The 13785-nt window shown below is 49.4% G+C and overlaps 1 protein-coding gene across 2 annotated transcripts in view; it reads left to right on the top strand.

Moving 5' to 3' along the window:
* The first annotated feature begins 1189 nt into the window (after nucleotides 1-1189).
* Nucleotides 1190-13785, top strand: part of AXIN1 (axin 1) — a 69797-nt gene continuing 57201 nt past the window's right edge. The window contains exons 1-2 of one of the 2 annotated variants that reach the window (XM_085074979.1): nucleotides 1190-1407; nucleotides 3391-4362. In XM_085074979.1, the coding sequence (XP_084931105.1) occupies nucleotides 3485-4362 (878 nt within the window). In that variant the 5' untranslated portion in view covers nucleotides 1190-1407; nucleotides 3391-3484. The remainder of the gene's footprint in view (nucleotides 1408-3390; nucleotides 4363-13785) is intronic. The other variant, XM_085074980.1, reaches the window with a different exon arrangement.

Genomic DNA, 13785 nt, shown 5'->3' on the forward strand with positions numbered 1-13785 from the left:
CTGCCCAGGGTGGACGTATGTGAGTTTCACAAAGCTGGAAAAAAAGTTACATTTCCGAACGTGTTCCCTAAATGCATCGAGGCCGGCAACTGTAGTAGTGTAATTGCATAAGAAAGCAGAAACAATTCCTATTGGAAATCATTCTGAGTGATTTCTGATTTTTAGAGGATTGTCTTGTGGTTTGTTTGCACGTTCAGCTTTTGGAATGGTATCTAGGGTCTGCCTGGCTCCGAGTCTATCACTGCTTTCCAGGGAAGAAGCAGGCTTTTGCACTTCCCTCTCACATTACTCTCATTTGATTTCTGCATGTGGCAATCCCCTTCTTCTCCCTGCAGTGTCCCGCATCACTGCACCCTCAGAGCTGGGGCACCCTGCTCCCCATAACCACCCATCCTCGATTTGGGGAGTCTCCACGTGGTGTGACCCATTCCAGTCCATGCAGTGCCACCTCTTGGACAGTCCCTGATTTCTCCCCGCGGCAGAGTTGACCAGCTCAGAGAAGCAGGACACACATTGCAGGCTCCAAACCATCTCCAGCTTGTTGGAGGCAAGAGCAGCTAGTGGACTGGTGCTCCGACATCCCCAGTCCCATGGTGCACAGTCCAAACTGGACAAAGGTCAGGTGTGCCATGGTGTTCAACACGGATAGAGCCGTGGAGGCTGGTGGTGTTTGAGGTTTGATACCTTTCCTGGGCAGGGCCCTTCGACCAGACCCGGGACGTCTCCGAAGTCTCTCTGGGGCCGTCTTTGGCGGGGATGCTCACGGGGGTATGTGGGCTCCTCTCATCCAGGGCCACACAGAGCCCTGGAGCCACTAAGCCCTTGAGGTGCCCACCCAGCCAGGGCTCTGCGGGGAGTCCAGACCCAACCCTGGGCCATGTGCCAGAGCTGTCCGGAGCCGTGCCTGGCCCCGGGGCCATGTGCCGGGGCTGTCCGGGGAGCCCAGTCCGAACCCTCGGCCATGTGCTGCGGCTCCCGGGGCTCGAAGCCTCCCCGAGCCAGGAGCTCGGTTCTCCCCCGGCCCGCCCTGCAGCGGGAGCGGGGCCTGCAGCCGCCCCGCGCCCCGCGTGCCGCCGCGCCGCCTCCCCGGGCCGGGCCGTGCCGAGCCCGCTCCGCCCCGCTCCGGCCCCGGTCCCGCAGTACCGGGCGGGGGCGCGGGGGGCGCGGCTGAGCCGCCGTGCCGGGCTGGGAGGCAGCGGCGCAGGCGGAGCGGAGCGGAGCGGGGCTCGGCTCGCTGCTGCTGCTGCTGCTCTCGCTCCCCGCCGCCGCCACCCGCCCGCGGCCGCGGCCATGGGCGTCCCGGGCCGCACGCTCCGTGCCGCCGCCGCCCCGCCGGGCCGCCGCCGCCTCTGAGCCGCATGGGCCGGGCCCCGCGCCGCCCCGGGCCGCCGCCGCCGCTCCGCGCGGGTGAGTGAGGCGGCCCCGGCCCAGGCCCTGCGCCGAGGCCGCGCCGAGGCCGCCGCGGGCGGGAGCGCGGGGCCGCGCCGGGGCCGCCGAGCCGGGCTAGGCCGCCCCGGACGCGGGGGGCGGCCGGGCGGGCCGGGAGGGCTAGCGGGGCCGGGGGCGGCGGCGGGGGGGCGGCGCGGGCCGGGTCCCGCGAAGTTGCCCGGGGGGCGGCGGGGGCCCCGCGCGGCGCCCTGTCAGCGGCGGGGCCGCCCCGGAGCCCGCCCGGCCCCGCGCCTCCCGCGGAGCGGCCGGGGGGTCTCCTCCGGAGCCGGCCGGGCGGCTCGGCCGGGCGCCTCGCGTGTCCTCCGGGAGGCTCCCCGGGGCTGCCCCGGCCGGGGCGAGGAGCCAGCGCCGCCCCGCCGCAACAATGCCCGGCGTGGCTGTGGGGCTGCGGGGCCGCTGCCCCGGGGGTCCCCTTCGCCCGGCCGGGGGTCACCGGGGACCCGTACCGCAGACGGGGGGGCGAGTCCTGCGCAGGCTTTCAGCAGCGGGGTGAAAACCGCCCCGTGGTGCCAGAGCCGAGCCCCGTCCCGCGGTGCCAGGGCAGGGGCTGCGTGCCGGGGGGCTCGGGCCGGCTGTGAGCGCGGCGCTGGCTCCTGCCGCGCTCCACACGGGGCCCAGCCGCCCTCGCTGGCCGCTCCCGGGCTCTCTGGGTTGTTTCCCGATGGACAGGTGGGCTGTAAGGACAGGCATCGGCATCGGCGGCGGTTCTTGGTTTAGCCGTGATCAGGAAATGGGGGGGAAATGGCAAAGCATCCCAAAGATGTTCGTTGGTGTGAGGTTTGCTTTGAGAGGGAGGATGAGGTAAAATGTGTCTTTCCCGGTGTGTTTTTATGTCCAATTGAGTTAATCCAGTGCAAGGAGTAATTTGTGAGGCTGCTGGGGTTCTGCAGTACTTGGGGCTTAGGGGCTGAGGCTGTTCTGTAACGTAAGGCTTTTGCTACTGGCTTTAAATGATGAAGTTAATTTGTTGAGCAGCAGAAGTAGCAACCCAGGGACTGCCTGCCATTCTCTGCCTTCCCCATACCTTCCATCCTCCATATTGACTCATTGCTCTTCTTTAAAAACATTATACTTGATCAGGTTTCCTTGTCAAGGTGGTTTTCTCATCTCCCTTTGATGACCTGAAATTTTCCCAGGCTCGTAGCATGCAATTTTGTTAGCGTAAATGAACCTTTTCTCCACGGCTTGCCTACAAACAGCAGTGCCAGAACCGAGCTCCTGTACTAACATGCCCATCTGAAGCAAGAATGCAGTCCAGATGCCCAAAATATTAGGGTCAACGATGCATCTGGATTCCCCTAGAGCTAGACGAGGCGACGCGGCGTATTTCTGAAACGCAGAGATTTGTGAGGAATGTGGTGCTGGTATGTCACTTGAGCATACGAAAGCCACCTGTGTTTGATTAAGGTGCAGCCCCGCTTTCAGGACTAACTGGATATTCTTTAAAAATAATTTTCACAAGCCTTAAATTCCTGTTTGATGATAAGAATTTCCTAGATCCCTAGCCAGATAAAAACATGTTGCCTTAGTATGATCTGGGATATGTTCTGTCCAGGTAGGAAGTGCAGAGGAGTTGGTAGCACTGCATAAGATGGCATGTGTCCTGTGGTACCTGAGCATGGATCTCTTGGATGTGGGGGCTGCCTCATGCCAGGGTCGTGTAAAACCAGCAGTGTTGAGGAATTGGCTGGTGTTCTAGCATAGGGTCAGCTATATCAGTGATTCCAAATTCTGGATGTAGAGTTTTGGGATATTCTGTAGCTGTGATTTTTAGCCTGTGCCTGGTTTGTGCTCTATTCTGAGCTCACAGAAGTCACCAAGCCATTGATTCTGCTGAAAAGGAAGTGTTAGTAGAGTAAAGGAGCAGAGCACAACCAGTAGTTTGTCATCTTAGTGTTTATTTCCAGTGATACTCGCTTATTTTTTCCTCATCTGTTTCAGCCGAACAAACTTGTTCACCTTGGAGCTACAAATACTGGTGATTTGAGATTGGCGCTCATCCCCCACTGTTCCTGCACAAGCAAGGACCAGAAAAATGAATATCCAGGGGAAAGGCTTCCCCTTGGACCTTGGAGGAAGCTTCACTGAAGATGCTCCAAGGCCACCGGTTCCTGGTGAGGAGGGGGAGCTCGTGTCCACAGACCCAAGGCCAGTTAGCCATGGTTTCTACTCTGGTAAAGGTGATGTGGTCAGAAATGAGACATCCACAGCAACACCGAGGCGCTCCGATTTGGATTTGGGGTACGAGCCTGAGGGGAGTGCTTCACCAACTCCACCCTACCTAAAGTGGGCCGAGTCCCTGCACTCCTTGCTGGATGATCAAGATGGTATCAACCTCTTCAGGACTTTCCTGAAACAGGAGGACTGTGCGGATCTGCTGGACTTCTGGTTTGCCTGCAGTGGCTTCAGGAAGCTGGAGCCATGTGTGTCTAACGAGGAAAAAAGACTCAAGCTGGCAAAAGCCATTTACAAAAAATACATCCTCGACAACAATGGCATTGTGTCCCGGCAGATCAAACCAGCCACAAAAAGCTTCATCAAAGACTGTGTCATGAAACTGCAGATTGACCCTGACATGTTTGACCAGGCCCAAACAGAGATTCAGTGCATGATAGAAGACAATACCTACCCTTTGTTCCTTAAGTCAGATATTTATTTGGAATACACAAGGACAGGTGGGGAAAGTCCAAAAATTTATAGTGATCCGAGCTCAGGGTCTGGGACAGGTAAAGGGCTACCTGGTTATCTGCCAACTCTGAATGAGGACGAGGAGTGGAAGTGTGACCAAGAGGCTGAGCCTGAGGCCAGCAGGGACTCAGCGCCTTCCAGCAGGCTCACACAGAAGCTGCTTCTGGAGACAGCCACGCAACGTGCGGCCTCAGCCCGGCGCTACAGCGAGGGCAGGGAGTTCAGGTAGGTGGGCTGTGGGTCAGGGAGCTGCCATGGGCATGGGGGAGATGGGAAACCTTGGAGGACCATAGGCATTTGCACTGGTACAGGATGGCATTGTTGAGTGGTTCGATGGAGTGCAAAGCTTTGTTTGAATGTAATTGCGGGTTGTTTTAAAGGTGTCTTTGGCTGTTCCTGTACCATAATGCCAAATCATCCCTGCAGCATATTCCTTACCTGGAGGAGCTGCTGCTGGAGGTGTTCTGGAGGCAGGTAGGGCCCATGGCAGTGCAGAGCCATGGGCAGCCCTCGTGCAAGCACAGGTGACTGGGTAAGCTGCAATGCCAGGTTGTCCATAGCCTGCACCAGCAGAAGGTCGGTGTTCAGGTACTGTAACACAGGCAACTACAGCTGGTGGTGACACTTCCTGTGCAGAAATTGTCATGAGCCACAATAGGGAGCTCACAGGAGATAGATACCCTCACCTCGGTGATGTGGGTAGGAGTGAAAGCAGCACTGATGGTGCTCCCTGATAATGGTACTGCTTTGCGTATGAGATTTCCAGCTCTGAATTCTAGCCGTGTCAAAGTCAGAATCCCCAAATCCAGTTAAAACCATTCCCTGCTGCAGCTCTTCCCTTCATGAAAGTAATTGGGATTTTTTTAACTGGAGGACTTTGCACAGTTCTGCAGCCTGTTTTTTTTCTGGGTCCCCCACCCACTTCCAGCCAACATGGATTTTGAAACTTGCTGAGAGCTCAGTTAAAATTCCAGACAATTAACTTAGCAGGGAGCTCTCTGGGATCAATAAGCATGTGTGTGTCTAACCCTTGCTGAATCAACAGAACCCGGCCAAAACACATTCCTACTTTTTTTCCCCCCCTTTTTAAGTAAAATCTCCTTGTTTTAAGACCTGCTTAGGCTAAAATCTGACGCTTTGTGAAGATTATGAAATGAAGTAGCTGAACTGTCCTCTTCAAAGCCTCTTGCCTTATGAAAAGCATTTCTGTGTTTAATCTCCCTCAGCCGTCCCTTTAGGCTGGCAGCTGGAAGCGCATCCCACCCCGCGCAAGGTCTCAGCGCCTTTCATGGCAAAATGTTCTCGGTTTGATTCTTGTTTTCTTACAGATTTTGAGGAGGGGATGTTGCATGTGAGGCTCTTGGCAGGGTGGGGAAAGGGAATTCATGTGGGCTCCTGCTGTTTTAATCAGGAGTCAGAAAAAAAATGTCCCAGTGTCTTGGGACTTTCCCATGGAGTTAATAAAAACCTTGAATGTGTGTTGAAGTGCATTTCACTGAGCAGTTGGGTGCTCACCATAAATGAAGGATTAGAAAAGTCTACGATTTAAGTATCTTTTTATTTAAGCAATAATGGTGTTAAGATTGAAAATAATTTACTTAAGGGTCAGCTGTGTTTAGTTTCCTTACCAGACCGGGTGGCAAATCCTGTGTGCGACACTGAGCTTTTTAGCTCTAACTTCAGGGAAAAGGTGCACTTTACCCATTATCTGAATATATCTGTGCCCAATTGTAAAATGGTTTAAGAAATGTGCTGTGAAATAGAAGTGTTTTGAAGTAGAGTTCATTGGTCCTGAGCATTTTCATAGCAGATTGGAACAGCATGAAATAAATCTTTACCTGGAGGATGGAGATCAGAGGAAATGTGTGGCTATTAATTTGTAGTGTCATTGTGGCTACTAACATTCTGTTGACCTATGGGGTAGGGAGGCAAGGAAATGTTTGCCATTCTCACCAGAGCAGGAGTCATTTCTCTGCCTGGAGTAGCTGAAGATAAGGGATTTATTTTATTTTTTAAATGTTCGTCTGTCAGCTTCTGTGGCGTCCAGAGCATCACCATGGAAGATGCTGCTGAACTGCATAATCTGCATTTTTTTGTTCTAAAAACTGCTGAGATACTAATTTATGAGGTGATTGTTCTTCTTTGTGCAAGATGTTGTGGTTGAATTAACCTTCTTCCTGGATGTTGTATAGCAATAACTGTCTTGAATAAGCTGGTTTTTAAGCTGTAGCATCTTTATCCTGCAGTCTTCTTGTTCATTTACTTTTTCCCCTGAGGAGCTGTGCTGGAAGCTGGTGAAGCTGCTTGCAGCAGGAAGCAATGGCTGCGTGCAGCAGTTGAAAAGCTGGGTCCCAATTTATTTTGAAAATTTCCACAAACCTCCTTTTTTTTGGCTTATGTGTGGAAGAACTTCTCATTTCTGTTCTTTGGGGAATGTTGAAATAAGCTGTTTTGCATTATATCTCAGGGCCTGTTTAATCTTCCCAAGACTGAACTTCTATTCCTTGGCTTCCATGGAAACCCTAAATAAAGAGGAATCTAAGCAAATGCAATAGAAGTATTTCTCTGTTAGCAAATGAGCATCTTGAATCAGCTCCAATCTTTTTTGCAACAGAAAGTTCATAAATCTTGATGCAGTAGCTCTGCTCTCGGGAGAGCAAATGTAAAAAATTCCTCAAACAGCAGAAGACAACTCGTTGTTAGTGCTGAGTATTTTTGAAGGTGTGCAAATGTGCAGGCAGACTTGAGAATATACTGAAGCCAAAAGCATCGCTGTTACCCACTGTGTTTTTGTATGCGTCGGAAAAGGCCAATAGTCATTATCGTTAGGCTCCTGCAAATTAATTGGACATTGGTTATGGATCAGTGAACTTCAAAGAGGGTAACCCCCGAAGATCTCGGGCATTAACTCGCAGCTTCCGAAAGTGACACTAACGTGGTTGTGAGGGCGGCTAAATCGTTCATTAACCTTCTTCCGACACGCCGGGACAGCGTTCCTCGGAGCTGGAGAGCAGAAATTAAACCTGTGCCTGAGAACCGCCTGCAGCCTGCTTTTCGAGCGCTCCAGGAAAACGCAGCCTCCTGAAAAGTTGGAGATTTGGTGCTTGGTGGTTTGGTTGTGTCTTTTGCTGGGGTGGGTTTCTCTTGCTCTCTCTTTAGCTCTGTGTGGGAAGGGGTTCCCATCCCACTCCCAAAACATCGGAGAGCAGCACTCACAGGCCTTGCCTTTGCTTTCTTCCATGGTGGGAAGTGAGAAGAGCATATGGCGTTACCTGCCAGCAGCTCTGCTTTCATCTCTCATGAAAACCAGGCAAACTGGGAGATTTGCATTAGTTCTAGCAGTTGTTCTGGGGTTTAACCTGTTCCATGAAGTGTACAGGTGATGAGAAGACACATGGTGGTGGGTGAAGTCTCCAGTTGCTGGATTTTGAGGAGCATTGGTGGTGGAGCTGCTGGGCATGGATGGAGAAATTTCTCAGCGTGGGCTTTGATATACGCAGGGGGTTGGGTTTTTTTCAAAGAAGCTGGCTCCAAGCTTTAATTTCCACAGTGTGGAGCTGACTAAGCTCACCGCGTTTCACAAGTGTTGGTGGTTCAAATGAAAAGGGTGGGTGATGTGGTTCTCCACCGGGCTGGTAGGAATCACCAGGAGAGTCCTTGTGCCTGTGCCCACGCACTGGCAGCCTCTCCGGACACGTGGGTGGGCAGCTCTCCCCAAAACACACAGCCAGCACTTCATGACAGGGTGTGCAGAGGAGGCAAGTGGAGAAAAGCTGAAGAACCTTAGAGGGATGTGACAACCTCTGTTCTGGGACAGTGCGGTGACAAACTAACGTGGAGAGGCTGGTTCAGGGAGACACAGGATCTCTCCATGGCTTAGGGAGCATAAACGGTCCAGCGGTCAGAAGCTGGGGCTGCATCAGGAAGGAGCTGGCTGAAGTTTAGCTGGCAGCCCTAATTTTGAGGTTGGCTGCCTCGTTCATAATTAAATATTAAATTGCACGCCTCTGACTCAAGACTGTGTGGTGGTGAAGGAATTGGTGTTAATTGTACTGACCGGTTGGAAAACCAGGGATGCAAAATCACAAACGCTGGTGCAGGAGCAGTCATGTTTAGAAAGTTTAAAGATGTGTTACCCTCTTAGTTCTGCTTCTTTTGGCTGGAGAGGCAGCACATGCACCTTGGAGTTAGGCTGTTGGAGCTTCATGGGAGCTTGTTTGCAGGACAAAAATTAGCTACTGAATGTTAAACCCATATGTAAAGTTGGGAATGCTTATCTTGAATTAAAATTGCTGGGCCCACAGTATCATTTGTAATCAGTACCACCGTGTTTGGAGTCCTTGTAGAGTAGTGGCTATTTCCAATTTTAAAGAAAGTAAGTTGCAGAAAAGTAGTTTGGGTTCTGCATTATTCTCGAGAGAAATCAGTGAATCCAACAGGGAGGGGGTCTGGTGCTAATAGCTCTAAGTGGTAATTTAGTGGCTGAAGCACTGTAAGATATACAGGACGGAGACTGATGGTGTTTTTGCACAGAAGTTAACGCCAGCTTTTTTTAATGTGTTGTTAAGCTGGTGAAACTTCTGCATGGAAATGCTTACATTACATTAACAGTGTAAAGTATTTATGCTAGCGGTTGCCAAGTTTTAAAATGGATTTTATTTGAAGAAGGATACCTTTTGTGCCCATAGCTTTGCCTCCACACAAATCAAGATGAAGAAGTGGTGTGTTTGTTGTTTGGTAATGGATCAGTGCTTTGGCTTCTTTTTAAAGACAGGTGGTTAAGCTTTTGGTACTCTAGTTTGATAAATTAATAGTGTTTTATCCCCTTCTCCAGCAAACAAAAACTTGCATTGTTGTGATGGAGTTTTATTTGGGTTACAGAATATTTTCTCTTTGAAACCCTAGAGGGGAGTTATATCTCCCTCTTTTTGGTGCTGGGTAGGTCCAGGTTGGACATGGTGGAAAAAAAATCTTGGAAGTATGAAGCAGCCTAGGAACAGAGCACCAAAGGGGTGGAAATTTCTATCCTTGGAGGGCTTCATAACCCTGTTAGACAGAGCTGTGGCCTAACTGGTCCAGTCCTGGCGATGGTCCTGTTTTGTTGTGTGCTTACAATGATGGCACAGATCATGAAATACTATATTTTGAGTCATTCTGGTTTGAGTTCTGCCCAGTTTCAGAAAGAATTGGGTGCTGAAAGGCTGAGTGGGAGCTGAACCAATGCCAGGACATTGAGAAGTGCACCCAGGAGGTGGCCACGGGGTGGGAACACCTTGGTTTTGATCTGCCGTTCAACTTGGCTTTATGTTTTAAGAGTTTCTTTGTTGTTACTATAATGGACTAATCCCTTGAATAATTAGTTGCCATTGGACATTTTAAAAATGACTGCCTCTTGGATGTTTTCCTTTAATAGTCTGTTAGATCCTGGATTTATTAACTATTGAGACAGACTGTGAAATCCTGTTATGCTAGACTTTCTTGGTGGAAAAGGGACCTAGAGTGGTGTGGGGGTGCTGCAGGAACACACTCTGGCTCCCTGTTATGGTTTAACTGTTGACTTCCCATCTTCCCAAGAAGTCCTGGCTGCCTGCTGGGTTATGTCAGTGGCTGCTGGAACACGACATGCTTGTGGGTCATCCCTAGATTTGGGACTTCAGAAGGTGCTCCAAGAAGTTAAAGCACTGTGGCTGCTCAGTGCAAGGCCAGCCATGCAGTCAGCACCCATTTAAAATAAATCATGTACCTGATTTTATTACAATCGGTGGGAAAATCTGGTTTCAGAAGTGACTGTAATGCAGAAAATTGCTATGTTTAAAAAAAAATCAGAACAGAGGTGCTGATATCCTGAATCAGTTCCTGGATATATCATTGGATTATTAGGCTCATCCTTAAATCCATTAAGCAAATTACAGTTAATCAGTCAAATAAAAGAAGAAAGATCTTTTGCGAGGCCCTGTCTTTTGAGCCATGCAGAAGCTGTAGTAATATTTTAATTTTCCATCTGTCAGTGAATGTATTCAGTCACTTTGCTTCCTTATGTGGAGGATTTGAAATTAGAAACTGAGGTTAATTATCTGCATTAAATGAAATATGTGAAGACCACAAAAGCAAAAACCTTCACGATTTGGTATGGTCTGTTAAGCTAGGCAGGCTGCTTCAGAAGGAGAGAGGTTATTTTTCCCTGGTTTTGTTCCGATTGAAGGGTTTTAGTCACAGTAATTGAAATGATTAAAAAGTCAAATTGCTGGTGAATATAATTCTGAGCATCTCTCTGAAAAGATTTGACACTTGGTTGAGAGCAAGGGCTTGCTCAGCCTGGCCTGGCCAGGCAGCATGGAGCAGCCTGTGTTGTGTCACCCCAGAGTGGGTGAGGCTGAGTGTCCTCGGTGCCACTTTATCCACCTTTTTCGTGGTTATGGGATGTTGGAGTTCTGCTGCAGGGTCAGTAGAGATGATTTTGAAGTGGAACAATGCCAGATGAAAGCTACACTTTTGAACTTACCAGATACAATGTCTGATATCATCTATCCTAATGCTATAAATTAGTTAATTAATGCCTGCTCCACTTGGAAGTGCAGCATCGGACTCTACAAAGATCATGCTGTTGGAAGTACTCATTCCCACGGCAGTGAGCTGGGTTTGAGGCAATTTGTTTGTGAAAAGGCTCATTTTATTCCTAGTTTGCAGTACACACTTGGTTCAGGTGTGAGTTCCTCTGGGGGCTGCAGCACCCATCTCTGCTCATCTGGAGCAAAGCTGCCTCTTCATTCATTGGTGCAGCCCTGAATGCCCAGCTCAGGGAACTTCAGGAAAGATCTGACTCCTCCTGTGTGTGTGCCAGAGCGAGCTGCTTTGCCTGAAGTCACACTCAGAAATTAAATTCTTGCAGGTCACGCTTGTGTGTAAAAGCAAAACCATCTTTCCTCTCAGTCCTGGTCTGGAGCCCTCACTGTTGTAAGTCAGTGATGAATTTAAGTAGAACCGTTGCAGTTTAAAGTCAGATTATCTGAATTCTGTAAAACCCACATGGAAATTGGATTTTACCTTTGAAGACTCCAGAGTACACTTTTGTGGTAGGATCTGGAATTTTTTGGTCCCCTGGCTCCCGAGATACAACCTATCCTCAAAGTATCAATTTTTTGAAGGTCTTCATCTGATCTAAATAGCTAATAGATGAAGAGCTTTCATCTATCCTGATGATAAGCAGTGGAGCCAGGCAAAGCTATAGCTAGAGCAAAAAACCTCTTTGAAATACCCCAGTGAGACATGCTGGTTAGCAGCACAGTCTCATGTTAGTCCCTAGCTGTATCTCCAGAGCTAATGACCAGAAACTACTGGGCTTTATCCTTCAGCCCTCTGACTCCCACATATTCCCTGTCCAGTTGTAGACCAGAGAGTCAGTCCTCTCTCTCTCTCCATCTTCATTTTCCTTCTTTTCTGGAGGCTTTGTTTTCCATCATTTATCTCTAGCATGTGTTTAGAGGAATGCTGGTGCTGGAATGAGAAGAGCAGTACAGCTGGACAGGTGGGATTGCCTTTTTCACAGCACTCCATGTTTAGATTGGGTTAGGTCTGCTGGAAAGCCATGTCTTTAGTGTTTAACAGATTGGCCCTTTTCAATCAGAAATTTTGGTAATTTTCTTTTCTGGCAATCAGCCTCATGGAGTGGGAGAGATTTATCTGGAAGAGGAGCTTCCTTGTTCTGCCATTGCTGCCAGAATGGTCCAGGCTGTTGCTTTGGGACCTCTGTGAGATTGATTGTTTGGTAGCCAAGGGCGAGAGAAGCTGTGGCTGCCCCATACCTGGAAGTGTCCACAGCCAGGTTGGACAGGGCTTGGAGCAACCTGGGATAGTGAAAGGTGTCCCTGCAAGTAGCAAGAGGTGGAACAAGATGAGCTTTTAAGGTTCCTTCCAACCCAAACCATTCCATGATTCTGTGACCTCTCCAAGGTTTCACAAGCAAAGTATGAATCAGAGCCAAGTAAGTCACTGGGAAGCTCCTGGGAATTACAGGTAGGATCCATGGAGAGAGGTGTGGGGTCTCATGATCCAGCTGTGGCTACTGCATTTGATCAACTTTGTCCTGGCTCTGCTCCACAGAAGTAAGAGCTGTAAAACCATTTGGCATCAGACATGCAAATGGGAGTGGGATGAAGCTACTGTTACCCTCGAGGATCCCAAAAGAGGAATCAGCAAATAAAAATTATTCTATTAGCAGGGGCAAAGTTCACAGGTTAACCATCATGTCAAATCAATGAAATACAGCCTTGATCTCCCGCACAAGGCCTTTATTGTATATAAATAAAGAGTGCCTGAGCAAAGACAGCAAGTTCTTGCACTGTAACATTTGCAATGTGTTGGAGAAAGGGAAGCTCTGTACAGATGGCGGCACAGAATGTCTCATTTGGACATTGGCTTCATTCCTGCTTCAAAAGATTGTAAAACATGACCTTGGAACCTTCTTGCTGTCCTTATGGCCCTACTCAGATTGGATTTCCAAGGGTATGTATTTTTTAATTTTTCTAATGAAATTTGGGGTCTCTGGCTAAGAAGTCTGGTCTTTGTACTTTTAATTCTGTCCATGTGACTGTCATAACATTTAGTTCTTAGGAAATGAAAAATGTTCCTTCTTGAGGAAAGCCACAGAAGGAAGCTGTTGGGTAGGCTGGCAACCTCAGGTGTGTGCAGCATGTGTCTTCTGCTCATCTAGTGCTGAACGAAGAGCATCACCACAAGTCCTTTGCTGCTTGGTCCATGGCTGTACCAGGAAAAGCAATGACAAAAGCTGCCTTCTTTGTTGTGGAAATACACATTTAATGTGTCTCTGATCATCTGCACATTCAGTGGAACTTGGCTTTCTTCTCTTGGGAAAAGCTACTTTGAAAAAGGCTCCTTGAACTTTTTTTCTTCAAGACAGACCAATGCTGGCAAAACGAGATGGAAATGGGCAGCAAAGGACGTGTGGATGTGTCACTGCAGCAGCGTAGGATTTGTCACATTGTAAAACAGTGTGGCGGTTTTCCCCTCCGGATACAGGCAGTGAAATCTGTGACCCGGGGGATTTGAGTGCTGCCGGCTGGGGAAATGAGCCCAACTGGAGAATTCAACGAGGCAGAGCATCCCACTGTTCCCAAGCAGTGGCGTTGGGCCTTCCCCAGCCAGGGCTGGCAGAGCCTGCAAAACTGATCCATATAAACCTTCCTCCTTTTGAAGGGAGGAAGCTTTCCAAATGGGCATGGGAAAAACTTTCCTTTAGTAGTCCTGGAGATAACAGGTCACGCAGCTTCACCCAGTGATCCTTGCACAATAACTTGTGGTCAGGCTGAAGTGTCTGTTTTAGAAAGGCATCCAAGTGATGGGAGGGAGGTCATGCAGCATTTTTGTTATCTCTTCCCGTGGTTAGTTACTCACTGTTCCCAGTGTGTTCCTTATTGCTCACTCCAGTTTTTTCCAGCTTCAGTTTCTTGCTGCTGTGTTTTGGTGTTCTTTGCTCGCTTTGGAGGCTCCAAGTACCTCTGCATGTTTGAAAAAAGCCCTGCTGAATGGGTGTGAATGTTCTCCTTAAGTGGCAGCAGCTTTGTTATGGAAGGCCTTTTGGTTTTATTAGACTTTTCAACCCTCCGGTTGACTGTTAAACAAGCCGGAGCT

This window comes from Lichenostomus cassidix, chromosome 14 (assembly GCF_008360975.1).
Source record: "Lichenostomus cassidix isolate B80296 chromosome 14, HeHo_3.0, whole genome shotgun sequence".
NCBI classification, from domain to species: Eukaryota; Metazoa; Chordata; class Aves; order Passeriformes; family Meliphagidae; genus Lichenostomus; species Lichenostomus cassidix.